This window comes from Anoplolepis gracilipes, chromosome 5 (genome assembly GCF_047496725.1).
Source record: "Anoplolepis gracilipes chromosome 5, ASM4749672v1, whole genome shotgun sequence".
NCBI classification, from domain to species: domain Eukaryota; kingdom Metazoa; phylum Arthropoda; class Insecta; order Hymenoptera; family Formicidae; genus Anoplolepis; species Anoplolepis gracilipes.
Genome location: NC_132974.1, coordinates 12253265 through 12275117, shown reverse-complemented (window position 1 = coordinate 12275117; position 21853 = coordinate 12253265). Strand labels below are relative to the sequence as shown.

The following is a 21853-nucleotide window of genomic DNA, read 5'->3' as shown; positions in this document are numbered from 1 at the left end:
CATATAACAAAACAGTTTGGACATTAATCTGTATTAAAGGAAGAAACATAGGTAAAACTCACAATGCACAAGAGAAGGATAAAACAAAACGAAATGTTACTGAAAAAGTTTTTAGAATGTATGTGAAGGTGATGTTTCACTTCGTGGAAACTCATTAATTGTTGAGAATTTCAGCTTTATTTTTAATAGTTCTATAATTCTTAATAAATTAAACACAAATAATTCTAGCTATTAATTAAAAAAATAGCTCGAGACAAACTAAAACAATAAATTCACGTTACGTTTCACTTTGTCCGTCGATTTTTGTCGACAATTTTTTTCAAATTTCGCGTCAGACTTTAAGCGCTTGACAATTGTACAATAGATGTATAAAAATTTCAATGCGTAGAAATTATTAGAATATTAATTAAAAAAAAAATAGATCGCCCAAGACGTTGGATGAGACACTCGTATTTTGATAGATAGTTTTATCGACTTTAAATGAGATTTCATGTTATTCTGCAATTTTAATTTTTAACGAAAGTTTTATTCGTAAAAATTATTAAAATATTTATTAAACAAATTAGATCGCCCGAGATATCAAACGTATAATTATCGAGATCAAACGCAGTCGTATTTCGATAGTTCTATCAACTTTAAATGAGATATCGACTTTAAATTAGAATTCGTGTTATTCTGCAATCATTTTCCATTTCTAATGAGAGTTCTTAAAAATTATTAGAATATTTATTACATGAATCAGATCGTCCGAAACATCAAACGTATAACGCAAAATCTCATTTAAAGTCGATATCATAATACAATCTTACCTCGGTAGTTATAGATTCTCGGGTTATCTAAATTGTTTAATTAACACTCTCATAATTTTTACACATAGAACATACTTTACACTTTTTGTAGAATTATTATAGAACTATCAAGTGCTTAAAATCTAGCAAGAAATGTTAAAAGATTCGTCGGAGGACTAACAATAAATGAATCTGGCGTCTCAGTTTCCTACGAGTTAATTTTTTGGATTAATGACCAAAATTATTTGTTTAATCTATCAACAATTTTATAATTATTAAAAATAAAACCAGAATTCTCTACGATTAGAGAGTTTTTACAAAGTGAGACGTCAGCTTTACACACACCCAGATGCCAGTTCACGAAATACACTATAAAATGATTGACAAAAAAAAAAAAAAAAAAAAAAAAAAAAAAATTAACTCCACGAATAATATGTAATAAATTACCTCATGATTGCTCCGACAAAATCCGATGCCATCCGAGGTCTGCTCTGCTCATCCTCTCCTAATCCTTTGTTGATGCATTTTCAAAAGCACTCACACAACACTCGCAACATTTTGTACGACACTCCCGATAATAATCGCCTAAAATCCTCGGTGCACAGTCGGATCGATACACAGAAACGATCGTTCCTCTTTCAATTCGGCACTCCCGACTCCTTTGAAATCCGCCATATCCGCAATAAATTATCTCAATGTCGCCCACGAATATCGAGACATAAATCGCGATCGCGCAGATTAATACACATGCTGAGATAATCGCCCGTTATTTAATTCGGCACTCCCGACACCTCGAGTGAATTCGCGCGTGAAATTTACTCTTTCAATCGATAAAAGACGCGAGCAACACAGGACGAACATCTTTAGAATAAATCGAAACGGTGATAAATAACGACTGCGTTCAACTGATGGATTGGCGCGAAGTACTTCAGCTTGAGCAAGCAGGGTAACGAAACCTTCGTTCTGATTGGCCGATCTACTAGTTACGTAGAACGCAGCGATAGGCTGGTTGGCTCGGAAGATAAGAGGTAAGGATAGAGAATGTTTCGCCGAACTGTTGGTCGCTCGTCGCTCACAGACAGTCGCGTTAGAAACGGACCTTTATAGCAATAGAAGGGACGCACACTAAGCTACGTACTGTATATGTGTGGCACACTTGTTCCACTTGGTACACGATAGCGTAGCTTGGTGTGCATGGAAACCCATCTCCACCTCATGCACAGCGCTGCTCCATGCTAGCAGGCCCGGTTTTTTTTTCTAGGAAATAACCGAGCTCGTCTTTTCTAGGAAAAACTTGAAGCGTAAGAAACGCAGATAAGAAAGCGAGGTTTTAGCAGCGACTAAATCGTTTCTAGAATTATATTTTATAGTTTTGGACGCATTATATGTATGTGTACGTATATTGTTTCTACCGTTTCATATTAACTTCATATTAACTAATCGAGGTAAAAGCGTTGATCGAGCCTTACTTTCGTATCTTTGTTTATGACAAGGATTTTTTTACTTACTGCTCTTTCTATTTCTCGACGACGTTTTTTAGGCATTTCTTTCTCATATTTATACTTTATTTTTGCGTAACTGTGTCCGTCATATTGTATTAGATAATTATCTTTATACTGGGGTACACATATTAATTCGATACAAATTCAAGATAGAATTTATTTACAATTTTATGATCTTACGTGTCTCTTTTTCTCTTTCTTTCTCTTTTCATAGTATAATATAGTAATATATATATATTAATATATGTGTATCTGCATATATATATTATATATATGATGGGAAGATACACATTGTATATATGTACATTAATAAAGAAGGAGAGAGAGAGAGAGAGAGAGAGAGAGAGAGAGAGAGAGAGAGAGAGAGAGAGAGAGAGAGAGAGAGAGAGAGAGAGAGAGAGAGAGAGAGACATTAGATCTTATTGTTAGACACGTAGGTCATAAAATTGTAAATAGAATTCTATCTTGAGTTTTATGTCGAATTATATATGTGATATTTATTATTATATTTAGTATCTAATTAATATGATTGACACAGTTACACAAAGATAAGTAAATAGATAAATATAAATGTGGAGAAGGAGAACGTGCAAAATGCATCATAGAAACAAACAATATCTGTTTATAATGCGTTCAACTACAATACATAATTCTAGAAATTACTCAGCTCGTCGTTGAAAGCTCGCTTTCCTATCTATGTTTCTTATGCCTCAGGACAGAGGTCAGGTTGTGGTAAGACTGTTGGCAAGTAGTTCGGCAGAACATTCACTCTCCTTACTTCTTGTCATTCGCCCTGTATTTCCCGCGTCTTTTTATCGCTCGGAAAAGTGAAGTTACGCGCGCGGACGTGTGTCGGGAGTGTCAAATTGAATAACGGGCGATTATCTCAGTGTCAGTACGTCTATTAGTCTGCGCGATCGCGATTTACGTCTTTCGATATTCGTAGACGATAGTGAGATAATTTATCGCGTAATTGCATAAATTTCGAAGGAGTGAATTTTGCGCGTAGAGTATCGGCAGTGCCGAATTGAAAGAGAGACGATCGTTTCTGCGCACCGGTATTTATGAAATAAAATGCAAAATGCGCGTTAAAGTATTTATGCGATTATTTTGTCGGGAGTGTCGTGGAAAATGTCGCGTTGTTATATTCGAGTAAGAAGTGTGTTCACGGCCGTAATTAACCGCGAGTGTTTTCGAAGCGTCAACAAAGAATTAGCAGAGGATGAGCAAGCCTGGGATGGCATCGGGCTGGGATTTTGTAGGAGCAATCATAAGGTAATTTATTACGTCTTACGTCGCGGCATTAATTTATTTTATGTATGCATTTAGATATGTGCGAAGCTGGCGTCTCACTTCATAAAAACTTATTAATTGTTGAGAATTCTGACTTTATTTTTAATAATTCTATAAAGTTTTTGATAGATTAAATAAATAATTCTAGCCATTCAATTAAAAGAATGGCTCGAGATGAACTAACAAAACGTCAAGTTCATGCTACTTTGTTTGCCGATAAATTTTTTAGCATTTCTCGATAGATTTTAACCGCTTAAGAGTTTTACAATAATTTTACAAAAAGTTATATACGTAAAAGTTATTAGAATAATAATTAAACAAATTAGATTAGTTCTATTGACTTTAAGTGTGATTTCGTATTACTCTACAATCACTTTTAATTTTTAGTGAGATTTTTATGCGTAAATTATTAGAAAATTATTAGAATATATAATAAATTAATTAAATCGCCCGAGATGCCAGACGTATAACAATCTCATTTAAAGTCGATAGAACTATATTGATATACGACTAGCGTCTCACCTCGGTATTTATAGTCTAATGTCTCGGGCAACTTAATTTGTTCAATTAATATTTTAATCATTTTTACTCATACTTTTTGTAAAACTATATGTTATAGAGCTCTACGAAGTGAAACGCTAGCTTTACTCACATACACACGCTTTTAAGAAAAATTAAGGAAATAATAGGTAGACACAATATATAATAATCGAAAACTTGTAAAATAAAGCGTAGAATAAAATGTAAAGAGCAAAAAAATGTGATAATTATTAAATTATAATAAACAACAATAACAGCATAATCTCATTAATTATAAAAAAAATTTGAAATAATGAAAAAATAAAATATTGAATAATAAAATAAATAATCATAAATGGAGAAAAATACGGCCGCGATTAAAATCTCAGTGAATTTATTATGTAACAAATAATTTTATTACATTTTATCAATTTTATTAAATTAAATAAATGTTATATAAATACTTTTCAAAGCTCGCATTTAACTCGCAGAATTATTATAGTAGAATAACAGTAATAAAATATATGAGAGTGTTTAAATATAATATTAAGGACATTCTCTAATTATAAAAGTATTGTATAATTATAAGAGTATTTATATATTATATTATTACTTAGAAATAATTTTATATAAATAAACTCTAAAATTAGATGCATTGGAAAAAATATAAACTTTTTAATCTAATTATTTTTCTCTCATAATAATTAATTAATGAAGCAAATCAGAAAAGAAAAAAGATGGAAGAAAGAAGATAGAGATGGTCGTTGTTGACACGATGCACGAGAGGAGAGGTAAAAAGATTTATCGTCGCATAATGCACGTGCTCTTGAACGCCGGTTATTATAATATCTCGACTACGTACTCAACGTATTATTATGATAAGTGCTCGTGTGGGAGTCGTGAATGACACGTGCCGGGTGCTTCACGTCACATTTTAAAGAGCAATTTAAAGACGGGATGATTTTCAAACGTCATCGCAATATGAACAGCTCATGCACGGTGCGTCACGACATGAGTTTTAATTTTAATTTTACGCCGCGTATTATACACGCTATATATGATATGTCTGCGACATTCATGTACGATGTACGACATTCATATACGCTTAATGCGTCGTTTCATAAACACATTTTTCGCCTCAAGTATGACATTGATAAAATTTTTAATCACTTGATGAAAATATCACCTTTTCAAACTGCTTATATTGACTCATTTTACTAACTTAGTATTTAAAATTTAAAAAAAGTATTTAGAGTACCGTTTTCCCTCGTTAAATTTTATTACTTATGTTTTTTATATTTTGAAATTTGTTTTATTTTTCAGTTTTTACAGAATATCTCCTAATTATTTAAATGTCTTTTTAATAAGCAATTTTTATTTTCGAAACTCTCTTCAAGTAATTTCAGATGGAATTCATTTTAATAAATTTTTAAAATTAGAGAATTATAATAAATGACGACTTTTTTGGAAATTTTCACCAAAAAAAGTCGACTCTTCCAATTAACTAAAGAAACTATTATTGAAAAAATATTTGACTGGGTTGTGAAATCTATGTATTGAATTATATATTAATAGCTATATTTAAAAAAATTTTTTTTGTATCATTATATAAAAGAGAATAAATCTTTTTTTCCAGAATAAAAAATACATAACACTTCTTTTTTAAATGTATTACATTTTCGAATCGACATCATTTAACACGACATATTTAGCACTAAGCAAAAATAAGGGTTGTACTTTACAAGTGTCATACAAGTCTACCTTACCGTATCATTCAGAAATTGTATGAATATGCAACATCGCATACATATATATGCGTATGCATATGTGCGTATGTGAATATCTTTATGAAGAGAGCACACACGCGACGCATGACAGCGGATGAAGAAGGGAAAGTCGAATAGATAAAAGAGGGAAAGGGAACGAGAGCGAGATTATCTGCGCGGCGTGACAGGGAATTATGTCTGTCTGTCTTCTGAACCGCCTTCTACCCTCGTGTGCTCCTCTCTCTGTTTTTACGTTTTCGCCGTCTGACAATGAACGTGGCAGTATAAATATAAAATATCAATACTGGAAAATTAAAGAAGTAGCTCAGAAAAAATTCGTCGTCAGATTGCAACTTGTTATTGCGATGAGTCTTCTTTCTTAAATCGTTGAAAAATCCAGAAAGATTTTAAATAGATAGTAATCCTAAGCAAAGAAATCAATTAGGATAGAGTTCATTTTCGCGTATTACAAATGGTGTAAAAATTATTTTTAACACTTATGTGCCATGCATGTGCCGTTTGCATTTCAGTAGTCTATGTTTGTCACATGAATCTTTCATTTTTTTTCTTTTTACGGAGGCCGTTCGGACAGAGAATGCGATGTTTACCTGTAGAATATGATATTATCAAGAATAACTGTTTCACGAGCGTTTACCTCGCTCGTAAAATGTATAGCGAGGCAATAAAAATTATATGCAAAAAAGTTACGCGCATTGCGGTGAGAATGGAACGAATGCAGGAATCGACGTCGTTGACTTTTTGAGAGGCGTTTCCCTTCATGAATGTTGTAACACGAACAGCCATTGTAACCCCCCCATGGCTGTAAAACCGGGATGCTTCTCTTACCGCCGAGATTTTAATATTTGATCTCGTGACGCAGCGAGAGAGAGGGAGAGAGACAGAGAAAATTTGGGATACCGGTGCCGAGATAACAGCCGCAAAAGGCCGCGAACATGTAAAAAATAAAAAAATAAAAAATAGCCGGGATATTAGGAATCACGAGACCCGCCGTTTAAATATTCATTCTCGATTGCTTAAGGTAGCATCGCAGTAAAGCGAGTCTATTTAACGGAGAATTCAGGATCTCTCTTTACAGCAAAACGTTGCGGACTTTTTAATCCTCGTTGCCGGAGCGGGATCAATAAACGGTTGCGAATTAATGAAATATGATTTGCGGTCTATCGCATTACGTATTCGAGATTTTCTTTCATTAGTCTTGTTTTTTTCTCTTGGCAGTAATAACTATATAAATAATTAAAAACTACCTTCATTGAAAAATGATAGAAACACATAAAATATGTAAAGTATACATATCAAATAAATAAAAAAATATATTTTACATAAAAATTTCGATGCAATATCGCTTGAGAAGTTGTACTGTAAAAATACAGCGCAGGTATTTTTTAATTCTCGAATGTATTTAGGTTTAAAAAAATAGTACCGAATTATACGTGATGAAATTCGTATGAAGAGCGCATAAGGCAGTACTGACAGTATTAGGACGCAAATCGGCGATCGATGCTCTCCTCATATTGCCAGCCTTCGTCGGCCGCCTAATACGAGCACGAATTCGATTTTCGCCCTAGATGGGCCGATAATGCGGATACGCGGCTGTTAAACCAGAAGTGTTCGCATTCCATATACGCGAACCTGGTGGCTGCGACCTAGCCTTTCAAAGGTAACCCAATTAAAGGGTGCATTACCGAGCATTCACTGAATTATGTAGAGCCGAACACTCATACTTATACGCTACTCTTGCAATTTCGTAATCGACTCTCTTCTCTGAGAAAAGAGTTTCGGATCAGAAACTCTGTAAAAATTTAAGCTACCAATTTTCTTGAGCTTAGTGGAAATTTTAAGTTAATAAATTTTTTGCGCGTAGGCGATATGTTGGAACGAAAAGAATATATTCTCACATACTATTTCCACCATTTGTTATCACATTTTAAAATAAATAAGGTATTTTAGAGAAATTACGCTACCCTATTTTTTCTTTTATATTATAATCTGAGTGTTTAATTATCTTACGTTTCAATTCTGCCAAGATTAATTATAGTTACTTTAATTAATTTGCTCAAAGTTACTTTAATTAATATAATTAATCTAGAAACAGAACAAAGTCTTGTTTCTCTTAACAAAGAGTATTTAGGCAGTAGTTAATAATCCATTAATGTCATTTTTAGTCCCTTTATTCATTATTTTATCACTGGAATTTCACCGTTCCATTTTCACCGTTACGTGACGTAATCGCACCTGCATTTGAGAGGGCGATCAACAACAATGTGGGATGGGAGTTGTATGTACGTAACCTTTCTAATTAGCGGAAGGCTCGATACGGACTCGCGAGCGAACGGAACCCTAATTAGACTGGGGGGCTGCGGGAGTATCGTACTATAACAATCGACGCCGTCATGTCATATGAAAGAGATCGAGCTTCGCAACCTTATCAGTCAACCTTATCAGGACGCACTCTTTGAACGCGAGACATCGGCACAACGACAGGCTCAAAGTATCAAACCGATGCTGTTTCACGATGCGTAACGCTCTCAAAGTGAAAGACGCGCTTAATTCCTCGTGAAAGGAGCGTTAATTAAGAGCTCCTTAACCGCGTCGAACAAGATCGGTGAAGACGAATTGGGTCGGATGCTGTACAAACTTCTCTCTCTCTCTCTCTCTCTCTCTCTCTGCTTCTTCATGCGTTAATCAAAATGCAGATTGCATACATAACGTTCACAAAAACATTTTATGTTAACGTTGCGACGGTGATTTATACTTTAACAATGAAATTTTTTACAGTGAAAAATTTTTAAAGAAGCATAAAAAAATATATTACGCAATTGTTAGAAAATCTAAAAAATCTAATAATAAAATATTTTGAGAACAAAAAGATAATAATTTATTAGAAAAATGAAAAATAAATTTGAAATTTTTTAAAATGCAGAATACGTACATAGATTAAAAAAATTATTATTATATCATAAAAATAAGACAACAAGGAATAAATATATGCCCTGTCGATTGACAAGAGTAAACGATTATTTCAATAGAACAAGCATTCTATTTTATGGGCTACATTGAACGTTAGCGATTTTGTTCGACAGATGAATCAGACTTTTTCATCAGTCTCAGAAACCAGTTTACAAAGCTTTGCTAGTTTGACAGAATTTCGCGAAGCTCCATAAAGCAAGCTTTAATCGAAACTTCTTCATCAACGTGCGGGTCGATGGAGTCAATATGGTGTGACATTTTGCAACTTGAAAACGTAGAATTTTCTTTAAGAGATCGGCAGCGATTAATTAAGGGAAAAAAATATCACATATATGGATCGTTTAAACCTAGAAAAAAAGCGCAGTATTAGCAAGCATTTTTCTTATTTTTCAGTAATTTCTGAAAATTTTCTCAGCAACTTGTAAAATGAGCCTCGTATTTAACCCATATTTCAGATATATTCTGATAAACATGTTCTTGAAATTATTATAATTTATAACGTCACTAATATTGGCTAGATAGAATTATTTTACAAAAATTAGTGAGATAAACAAGTGCAATGTGTTTAAATATCTCGTTTATTCCTCACACAATTATATTATATAAAATTATAAAATATTGTATTTTATTTTTTTACTTTAATTCCTTTAAAAATTCTGTCTTTTGTTTATAATTTTATCAAAAAATTGATAAAATACTTTGAAAAATTTGAAATAAAAATCTTATCTTTTTCTGACTCTATAAAGTATTACGTAAAGTATCTTTTTAAGTACGTTTAATCATTTTGAAAGGCCTTACAGAGAATAATGAAAAATATCTGAATAAAGCAGATGTCTTCAATATACTTGTAATAATACTTAGAGTTTGACTTTCTTCTTTAAAAGAGCGTTATTTTCTATTGATCTTGCAAATTGCGCCTTTTCCTGTTCCTCTTGGACCATTTTATGATATCTGTCCTTCCGAGCGACACGCGATTTTCGCCAACTTTCTCATGTCTACTATTTTCTGAGAGCATTATGCTCGCGAAATTACAAGACAAGCGTAGGAAGATCGGGAGAGTTCCTAAAGCGACTTGTACTCTTCGAGAAAGATGACTGCACTTTTGTCACTGCATTCGCTCCATTCCATCTCCGCTTCCGCTTTCCTCCTGGTTCTCCTTCTTCCCTTTGCATCAACTTTCTGCCAAGTTTTTAAGTCAAGTTTGTCCTCGTTCTTCCACTTTGGCTTTTGCCGTTTCTCGCTTTGTGCGCCAATAATATTACATATATCTAAAATCTAGAACAATTCACAAGTTTTAATAGATCACTTTTTGATATACACTAAGTTTCGCTTTGTTTACAAAATCAATCTATTGTTTAATGTTTTAATGATGTAGCGTTTATATAATTGATTTTTCTTTAATCTTATTTTGTAGGAAATTATTTTAAAAAATTTTCTCAGCGATTGAAGCAATTATGAATAGAAAATATTGATATAACATATATAATTTAAGAAAAAATAATATTTTTACAGTCAACAAAGAAAATATTGTATATAATCTTTTCTCGTAATTTTTATACGTCAAATACAATTTTAGCTTCTAAAATACTCTATTATATTATTTTGTGAAAAATTTAATGTTAAAATTGTAATAAAAACTGTTTCAACTATTTTATCATATTATAGCTATAGCATATGACATATGATGTGTTGAAAATATTTTATGTCGTTTAAAATTAAGTGTTTTTAACATTTTTAGTCTTTGAAAGAAATTTATCCTGAAACTTAGATTAATAAGATTTTCACGAACAAATGTTAAATTTACAATATTAAGTTTATCATAAAGGTATGTTAATTTTATTCTTTATAACAAATTCTTCCTATAAATTGAAAGTTCTAACAATATATTAACATTTTAAACGGAATAAATTTATTCCAACATGTTATACAAGCGCAGCTGTAACATAATAATGTATTTTACAATCGTCTTCTTTTTATAACATTTTAATCTCATATTTCTTGGAATTACGATATAATACAGCATTTTGTAGGTCAAAATTTTATTCAGCAACAAAAAATTATAAAAAATATTTAAAGAAATTTTTTAAACTGTATATTTCAAAATTCAGCATTTTTTCACAAGTTGTAATACATTAGTATACAGGTTAAATATCTTGAAATACAAAATTGTTAAGATTTACTATGGCTACATAGATCAACGAAAGAAGTATGACAGAATTAAAATATGAATGTGCTCTGTATTGAAGGCTCTAAAAGGATCGCAATCTCGGAGTACGCACAAAACACACACACACACACACACACACACACACACAGAGTCAGGGAAATTTCCTTTCCTTTCTTCCTTCCTTCTTTTCTGCGGTGCTATCCTCTAGAAATTCCATCCTCGAGGACACCGAGGAGGAGGATGCCGAGAGAAACGAGATGTTTTCATTTAAAGGATCGTATTAACCCACCTCCACAGCCCGCATTTCCGCACGCTAGTTTCCACGAGGATTTGCTCGCCATCTCGTAATAGTTTGCAGCAACGTGCGCACATTCTCGCGCGTTCATCAGCGCAAAGGAGGAGGTGTCGAGCACGTCGTCGCGAAATAGTTTGCATTCGCGAGAACGCATTTATATAGACACGGATATAAATCCGTCCCCTTCTCCAAAACCCTGGTAATGCGCTCTAAACTCGCAAACGGTCACCTCAATGGCGTGCAAATTTCTTTTCAGACGCACTTACGCGTTTAAAATACCTCGATAATCCCAAAGCCTGTCCTATCAGCTTAGAATTTAATATGTGAAAAACAGTAAGAAACTGTTGTACTAAGAAAGCATTATTCTTTTGTAATCTTTTCGCGAATAATTTTAAATTAGTAAAAAGTCATTTTAGCAGTTCTAATCACTTTGAAAATAGAAATTTCATCATGAACTAATCTTGGAGTTAAAGACTTCCTTAGTTCGACGGAATTTGAAATGACGTTATCATATCGTTTCATGTAAAAGTTACGATTGTTAAACTAAGTTGTTACTGTAAGTTTTCCATTTAATTAACAATGCAAAGTCAAGACAAAGAACTAATCTAAGATAATTGCTAAAGTTAAGAAATAATTTAATTCTTGTATTAATTCAAAAACATATATGTATACTCCAACGTATAAATTAGAACAAATAACAGACGATAATAAATATAAATTAAAATATATATTTTTGTGGAATTAAAATGTATATATATATATATATATATATATATATATATATATATAGTGGAATGTGAGTAAAAATCGAAGGAATTATTTAAAATATGCCCCGATTAGAGTTCACAGTTTGACTGTTACAATGCTACTTTTATTCACGATCGGGTGAACACGCGACTATGAATACGGGGGTCCTTTTCATCGAGGATTTTACGGAAACTCACTTCGGCGCCGTTTTCACGGCACCTAACGGCACTTTAAGTATGTTCTTCCTCCCTTCGGAGGAGGAGAAAAAGTCCGCGGTGGATTTTTCAAGTAACGTCACCCATGCAAGAAGTAAACTCGCAGCCCGCCATGTCGACATCAAAGGATCAATGAAAAGTCGGTTGGATTTTCTTCAAGATGGATCGCGAGTGACGACTTCTTCTGTTTCTTTTTCTGCTTCTTGCCTTTTCAATCTTCCACTACATCCAGTGAAATTGAGAATGAAAAGACTGTGGATTGTGGTTTCCAAAAGAATTGACAGATTAACTAATTTTAGAACCCCCAATATTTTTAAATTTTAATAAAAATATATCGATTTTTACATCTAAAAGCAGAAATATAACATGGTTTTAAAAATTCTAAAACGAATCGAGATACCACAATGAGGAAGAACTTTTTGATTGAGAGCTAAAGAGAATCCTTCCTTTCAATTCCGTATTTGTTCTCCTTTCGAGGAAATAATCGCGAAATTACGTTTCCAAGGACCACGACGATTCAGCCTTTTGAATGTCCCAGAATCCGTTGATTCTACTGTCGTGTAAACGCGATGGTTTCACCGATTTTATTCGATTGTTTCGTGCACGCGAATCAAGACAATTCGGCCAAAGAATTTGTGAAAAGTTTCACGAGAGGAAGAGTTTACACTCATTCTCCGCTTTCGGTTCCTTTATCGACAAAGAGTCGGAAAAAAAAGAAAGTGAATCAGAGAAAGAAGGTTTTCTTTACCACCTGGAAGATAATTACTGGCTTGGAGAGAAACTCCTTTTCTCTCTTTCTATCACCATTTCTATTGGAAGCTTTCAATTAGTGAGTTGCGGGCAGGATTCTTCCCTAGGATCCGCAGGAGACAACTTCGACGGAAGACATCATCTTATTAGAGATTTCTAATAAGGGTCACGAAGTAACATTTTCGATTTTGATTTCAATTGCTTCAATCAACCGACAAAGTGATAATAATTCTGAGAATGTCATCACAAAATTTTACAAAGAGATCGCAAAAAAAACTACGTAATCGAAATTTAAGAGTAATCGTTACATTGCATTTGTTCGAAATTATTATTTAGCGGTTTAGCACTTTTATCTTTTTAGAGAATATAAAATTATATATAAATTATTTATTATATTAATATATTATATATCTATATTTATATAAAATATTAATCATATAAAAATATTTTTTCTCAAGTGTTTGTTCGTAAAATGACGTAACATTATAAATTATTTATTAGCAAAGTTGAGCAAATTGTTTATTTTGTTATTTTGTGTGTTTGCATTTTTATCTCTCAGCGAAAATAATCCATTTACACATTACTATGTAATGTAGTGCACTTTATAAAATATTTTAATATTGTTTATATAATATATAAAACTTAGAAAATTGTTTCTTTAAAAATTATATTTTTATTTATAATATTTGAGAAAAGTTTGCGTCAAAAACATTTTTTTACTTTAAAGAATTATTTATTTAATTCTTCTATTCAGTATCTGTTGAAAGAAGGAATAAAAAATTTCAGTGAGCATTTTTTTGGAATATTAATTATTCTGTACATGCTGTTTTATATTATTATTATTTGAATATTATTTTGTTTGTTACAGATTACATTTTGTGTACTATAATTCTGCTGTTGCGCATCGTACCGGTGAGTGTTTCTTTTATTATTTTTTGTTTTAAATTTCGAGAAAGAGATAATAAAGTTAGAAAAATTGTACACATTATATAAGGTAAGGAAAGGAGCCAAAAGATTAAAATCTTCATATCACGATTGTCAATACATAAAATTACTTTGTGACTTAAAGATTCGCTATTATCATTATTTCAGGCTCACACTACGTGTATTTTTATATATATTATAGACGTACACAATGCGGCTCGCCTAAACTCTCCTGCCGTATAATTCAACCTATTACTATTTATCTATTTCTCTCTCTCTCTCTCTCTCTCTCTCTCTCTCTCTCTCGTTTTCTATCTCTATATTCGCTTATGTACATACATTCGTGTGTACCCGCGCGATTTGCGGAAGAGAACGCGCACATATATACACTACACTGCATCGCGTTGATGCGGGATGAAATACCGGTGTCGCTTGATTTCCAACGCTGAGAACTCCGGAACGGCTTTCAGAAAGTTTCCGGCGGAGGGAGAAACGTTTACGACGGTTGAAGTTGTCAGTGACTATACGGAGAATACGTCGGTGCATGTTTACGGCACGGAACAAAACTGTGTGAACAGAAACGAATTCATCGCTTCGAACGTTTAGGAAAACCCGTCGCGATCGTATCTCTTGGAAAAATTGAGATTTCGATCTTTCCTTCATGAATGTATTCAGATTGAAGCGAAATCAAGAAATCTTTTAACGTCGAGAGTTATGGCAAATGTTGTATGTGCAAATGTATACAATGTATCTACAAAAATTACAAATAAACTTGTATAACATATTTAGTAATTTTACATGAAAGTTTTGAAAGTGAAATTGGCTTATTTTTATTGATACGTTTGTAATTGCCAAGATAACAATCTGTAGTTGTGTAAAGTTTCCACGTGCTTTCAAAGTTAAACGAGAAATGACGTTCTGCTACAGTTGTATTTTACATCAATTTGCTATGAATAATGATGTTAGCAATTTCCGCATAGTGTAAAGCGGCTGTTTACCCGAGGAAACGTTTGCATGATGCAAACTCCCTGTTTGCGTACAGCCAAACATTTCACGCGTGAATGTAGGACTATAAATTATGCAAGTTCCCAAAGGGAAATAATATATTTTACTTGATAAATTAAATAACGCATTTCTTCCTTACTCTGAGAGAGCTAAAAGAGAAAGAGAGATATTTTAGTATAAGTTTATTTCTGTGATTTTGTTACCATCTTCTTCTTTTGTCAATACATTTCTTTCTATTTTTAATTAACTAACGCAATTATTAATTCAATATTTATCTAGTTAAATTTTATTTTATTTTTTAAGAATAATAATACTCATTTTTCATGTAGATGTCATTTGAATTTTATTAAATTGGATTTATATGACGGTCCTTTATTATTAATTTCTTAAATTATACCTCGCTTGTGCCTGGTCTTATAATATTTTAATTCTAATATTAATATTAAATACATTTGATCACTTTCACAATTTAGATTTCTTTACAGTTTTGTATTTCTCCAAGTACCAAGTGCGCGAAAATTTAGAACCTCCTTTAACAGTTGGGATAAGAGTGGAAGGAAATGAAGAAAGGGAGGTAGAGAGGTAAGTTCGAGCGAGAGATACTATTCTTCGCGGGCGGTGGATGCAACGATTTCGCACGCTGTTCCACGAGCGTCTCCCTGTCCTCTCTTCCCCTCTCCTCTCTAGCGTTCGAGCGGAAGTACTAGAATTGAAAATCCATTATCTCTGTTTTTGCGCCGAGACCGGTGAATATTTATGCCCGTGCTCTGCTCCTCGACGTGGCGAAAACAGGCGCGACTTTCACTTCCAGTTTTCTCGACGTTAGTTAAACACTGTACACTGTAGTCGTAAAAATGATACACAATTGGAGATTAACCGCTTGGAGCTAATCGACTGTTGTGGAGATTACAGATTAATTTGCGTCACGTTGGGTGTATATCAGTTTGTTCAAATATTGAAAAATGTAATCTCTCGCTCTGTAATTTATTTATAAAACTGGACAGACAAATTAAATCCTTAGATAGTTTATTTTTTTTTAAATATCTAGATATATATGTGTTTGTATTTTTCTGCTGATATGATCAATATTTATTTCAAATTATCTAAATACAATTAATAACTGCAGTAATATTTTCTCGGCTGCAGTCGCATAAATATCTAGCTCTGAGATGAGAAGAAGAGTAATATAAAATTCTTGGCAATAGTAGTAATGGCAGCAAGATGAAAATCCTGCAAAGACATCGCAAGATTTTTTGCCATGATGATGTTGCCAGATTATTCGCAGAAACGGTGTGAGATTAACGAGTGAAAGAGCAATGCCGGAAAAATAGCGGGTTATTTGAATAAGTTGTAAAAAAAGAAAACAAAATGAGTATTGCAGTATTGCAAAGCATCGATTGACGTACACCCGGGAGCGAATTTAATAATCCAATGCGCTTGGACTGACGCCAATCTAAAGTCTGTAACACGTCGCCGTCGTCGTGTGCATCAGGAAGATGCAATTGCAGTCTGTCGTACAGCCGATGCGTTCAGAAATGGATTAGCGTGCATTTCCAATAGCTGTTTGGCCAAGTATTCTATCAGGCTCTTTGCTAATATCTGGTCGTAAGAAAGCAATTTACGTAACTCCGATTTAAAATTATAAGCACGCTTCACATTTATGTTTTTTATCGTTTGTAATTTTCAGAGCAATTAAGCGGCTATTACTATTGTAATGAGATTCGATGAGTTTAAGAAATTAAGAAAAGTAGGTACCTATTAGATTTAAAACAATAATTAAAAAATGAATCAGGAATTTTTATTATGATTAGGATAAAATTTTTCAGATTTTCGAATTTTCACCCAGTGAAAAAAAATATTGGAGTATATTATAGATAAATTATATTATTTTCCAGTCCATTTAATTTTTTATAAACTTCTTTGAATCACGTGTCAGTATTGAATTAATGATGACGATTTCAATCTTCTAAACATATCAAATATACATTTTTAAAAAGTCTTTTTATTTTTGTAAAATTTTGTATAACTTTAAATATAATCTACCGAAATATAATCTACACTTTATCACGTGAGAAATAGTTTCAGCTATTCAATTGAACGTGTTTCGCGTGCTAGGTGTCGAATTAATAGCGAGACACCCTCGAGTGCGCTCGCAGCATCCGTGCGGAAACACGGTCGCCAGGAAAGACGTTATCTCGCGATTGCGACTCCCCCGGGGGAGATGCAAGTCGAGTGTAACATTAAGAAGAAAAAGGGTAGCATGTGCGCGCGCGTGCCCCTTTGGATTTAAGCCCGTGATCCCGCGACTTTCTCCACTGTGTGCACTCCCTTGTGCAAACACGTTTCCTTATGGTCCGCCTACTATTGGAAACGCGGAAATCTCAGATAAGCATCCTCGACGCGCGAATGGCCGTACATTATCAGCGTTATACGTTGTGTTTTCCTTTCAACGCCCCCTTCTTGTTTTGTGTTAGGGCGAATAAGGCCTAAACGTGACTGACTACCCTTCAGATCAGTCGTGAAATCTCTCGGCGGAGTTGAGAAACTATGGGGGAAGAACTAATGATTTTTATAAATTCATGACTGTAGGATAGATTGTATAGGGATCCCAGAACCATAGTATACATATAAACTTAATAAAATAAAAAATTTATTAATTTTTAATAAACTTGAAGATTTATAATAAAAAGAACACGCAGATTTTATAATAATGTATAACAAAATAACTTTTCTTTTTAACTCAAAAAAGTGAAAATTATTCCATGTTTTTTATGCTGCGTATAATTCTAGGCTCGTAAAATAATCTCATATATCACAATTTTTCAGAAATTACAAGAATTGTAGAAAGAATTATTTTATAATATATTTTACTAATGCTACAACTGTGGCATGCAACTCTGTTGGAAAAATTCTATTTTATTCAAAATTATATATATTGTTAAAATTTTTAGTTAAAAGAGTTTGCATTGTGAAGAATAAAATGAATAAAATTTTCGTAATTAAATACTAGTACAAGATTAGTTTGGGTAAAAAAATAAATTTAAAAGTAAATTTAATATATTGTAAAAATTAAGCAGTAAATTTTTTATTATACTGTTAATTAAGAGCCACAACTTTTCACGTTTTTTTCAACTGTTAATTTAAATTTAAAAAATTTTTTTAATTTTTTTAAATTTCTGAATATATAAATTCAATGTTAAAACAAATTTGGAATGGCGAAAATTAATACACACACAAAATAAAAATTAAAAATAAATATGTTTAAATTCTGAAAAAATGTATATTTTTTGATTATTGAATTACTAGATTTTTAGATTATTAATTCAATGCTGTAAAATTGGCGAATATAATATTAAGATTGTACAAAATAATTTATTATAATATATACGGTAACGAGCTGAATATTTAATTACGAAAGTTTCTTTAACTTCAATTTTTGCAAGAAATTTTTCTTGAAATTGTTCAAAGTTTTAACAATGTTTAATAATTAATTTCAAGTGAAATGTTTTTTAATAAATAAATTATATAGCTTTCTTTGCAATTTTAAACTCATAATCAGTAATATTGTAATGTAATAAAATATTAAAAAAAAAACAAAATTGTATTCAGCATTAAAAATGTATTATACAAGAAATAATTGATCCTTTTTCTATTTTATGTTGAAATATATAGTGTATAAAGTTCATAATTAGAAATCTAAAATTGTATAATGAAAGAAGAGATTTATAAATTTTCCAATAATTTATTCCATGACCATTTATAATTTCGAAATCTTCAAGTACAGAGGTTTATTTCTCTAGAAGCTTGTGGAATTATTTGTAGGATTATTCGTCTCAGTTCTCTCGCTTATATTCTTTCTGTCACTTTGTGACAATATTATATGAGCTCAGCAACACCGCCATTCGAGGACGCCCAGACGCACATAAACGATATAAATGACGCGAACGCGTTGTTCTCCCCGGGGTCAAAGATATTGTTTCGAAGTCGATAAGTCGACCTCGTAAGAGACGCGGAGGGAGGAGAGCAGAGGTAACGAACGAGACCGGAAATATCATGGTATGGTTCAAAGAGGGAAGCGCACATAGAAGCTCACCGGGAGACCACGATGTCACCTAAAGGATGATGATAATTGAAGAAAATGGCGTCTCAAAGATAGGTTAAATCAGTGGCAACAACACCAAGTCACGCGTAGTTACATGTAACACTCTCGCGTTTTATCGCGACACGCTTTACGACAAGATCCATAAAGCAACATAGTTATATGTAGTATAGCTGCTATATCTAGTGCAGTGAAGATTCTACGAGTCTTTTAAAAGAAATGTATAGAATGTAGATTTATCGTTATCGTTATGTTTATTCCGTCTGGCATTTTAGTCGTTTTACGATGATGTAATGTAGAATATTATTGGATATTTTCATCGTACTACGTTTTGCGAAACAAATATGCTTAAAATATCATAAATGAAGACCACTAGAAGTTGTAAAAAATTATAGAAAAAAGATTCTTCTTGTTTCACACTACAACCAAAACAACATGGTACAGTTTCTTTTTATTCTTACTTTTGACAGTTGTATGAAGGATTGTTTGGATCAGTCGAAAATGGTTAAATTATTGGGCGAAAGGCCAATCCCCTCTAGAAAGCAAATGTACCTTGTCACTGCTATTTTACTTTAGCGTAACTCAAACGTAGAGTCGAATAGGATCTCCGAAACAAAGGAGACAAAATGGCAGCACCCGCATAGGAGGCACCTACGTGTTTCTTGGCGCAAACAACGACGGTCAGGCCAAAGCCGCCAAGGGTAGTTCCGGAGTTGAAGGGGGTTTCGCCATTGCAGCAGCGCGGATCGGTCGAGAGGAGGCGGTAAGGAAGATCGAGGAGCGGCAGCTATAGGCGCGTCTGTGGGGCTCGAGGGAGAGAAAGCAGGAAGGAAGGAAGGAAGTGCGGGCCTAGCGAGACAATTTATGGCTACTGGAAACAATGCTGCCGTCGGCCGACAAAGGGTGCTCTCCCCTTCCATCCTTCCACCCTATGTCGACCGAACCCCCGCAGCCGCGACGGAGTTAGCCAGACTCTACGGCCCCCCCCCCCCCCGGCTAACTTCGCACTCACCCTTTCCCCTCTCGGGTAGGGTCGTGTCACCTGTCGAGCCTTTGCAAGGTGATTTTCCAGCGAGTGCAACAACGTCTGACCGCTTGTCTGCCTTCTCACGTTTCGTCGGCGAAAGGAAAGGGAGTATAATGCAACATGTTTTCTCCACCTTCTATCGACAATCGGAATTTATCGCGTCTACGGTAGCAAGTTCGTAAACGAGCAACTTCGATGAACTGCGGACTTTCGTCACGTCTCTTGTGACCATCGAGAAATCGAAAGTAATACTTTTCTAATAATACCACTCAACTTCAAACTTTGGAAAAATTTCAAGCTGATAAAACAATAGACGAAGTTTGAAATGAGGATCTATACAAGATAAGTCAATAATAGTTTTAGCACCTTAATTATCTTTGAACTTAAAACAATTAGAAAAAAAATACGTTCAACAAAAGTTGTACAGAAAGAGAGTTAGTTAATTTTTTAATAAATGGAGTTGCTTTTACAAAATATATGAAGATTAGTTTTTGAAATAAATTTTTGTAATAGTGTGACTTTTTATATCGATCTTTTCTTCATTCTTTGTTTAGTAGAAGTATTAAAGTAAAATCATAAAAAATATAATAGTTTATAAGACATTTTATTTTTATCTTGGTATATTATACATGACGTAGATATTAAATAGATATAGGATATTAAATATTTTAATATTATGGTTTCGGAAATAATTAAAATGTCCATTGTAATCGGTTTACTGATATTAGATTAGATAAAAATTCTATATGTATCTAAAATGCATATGTTTAAAATTTATTGTTATATTTTTATTATTTAGGGAATTCATTTTAAAAATTTTTAATTCCCTGATGAGCAAAAGAAATCAAACTTTAGTGTAAAACATAATAGGAAGGTTGCTCTTTTTACTTTACATAAACATTTACATTTAAGATGATAGTTTGAATTTACTATTTTTTACAAAACTCCTCTTTTATTTTTATTCACATTCGAGAACGATTTACAAATTCATCTCTTAAACGATACAAATAACATGATTCGCGCTTATGGAGCCGATTCGACTTCACGTGCTTAAAACCAATACCTTCGATCAATGGAACACACATCAGTCGTCGCTTTACTCGACCCGATAGAACGAAATGGACTCCGAAGTAACGCGAACGATATCATCAGCGAGACGAATCTTCCTTCGCTCAGCGCGTTTGGAGTCCGTCCAAAGAAAACGCTGAAACTGAGACGGTTTGCGGAAACGGGTGCGTCGAACTCGTGCACGAAAGAACTGACCTAAATCCTATGTATCTTCTGAAGATTGAATAACGCTTTCAGTCTGATCGCACGCGAAATTTTCCTCTTTTCCAATATAATGATGCATTCGCGTGCTTCAACATTACGATGATTTATTCTGATTCTTGTGTGTGTGTGTGTGTTTTTTTTTGTCTTATTTGAATAAGACGTCTAAGTGAATTTTTTTTTAATGTTTAATTGTACGAAAGAGAAATAATTAATAACAATAATTTTTGTTACGAAACAATATTGATATAAAAATATAGGACACAGTTCCTTAACTTTTTCACGTCAACTATTATATATTTGACATCGAAATACGGTGAATCTGGAATATCCTTTACAAGAAACTATTATACATTCGAGGCGCTGTATGTAACTTCGTCTAGTTAGCAAATCTCCTGTTAGTTCTATTCACGAATTGGATCGTAGGAACAGATATGCATCTTGAATTTCAACGCAGCGAGTTTTAAGAGTATCAAAGGACAGGATATTAAAGTCTCTT

The 21853-nt window shown here is 33.1% G+C and overlaps 1 protein-coding gene across 3 annotated transcripts in view; it reads right to left on the bottom strand.

Moving 5' to 3' along the window:
* Nucleotides 1-21853, bottom strand: part of Pxb (putative Hedgehog signaling attenuator pxb) — a 367940-nt gene that overhangs the window by 307843 nt on the left and 38244 nt on the right. The window contains exon 1 of one of the 3 annotated variants that reach the window (XM_072892944.1): nt 1236-2515. The exons of the other annotated variants lie outside the window; for them this stretch is intronic. Within the exon in view, the coding sequence (XP_072749045.1) occupies nt 1236-1267 (32 nt within the window). The 5' untranslated portion in view covers nt 1268-2515. Of the gene's footprint in view, nt 1-1235; nt 2516-21853 lie in introns of those variants that run through there. 3 annotated transcript variants of the gene reach the window in all.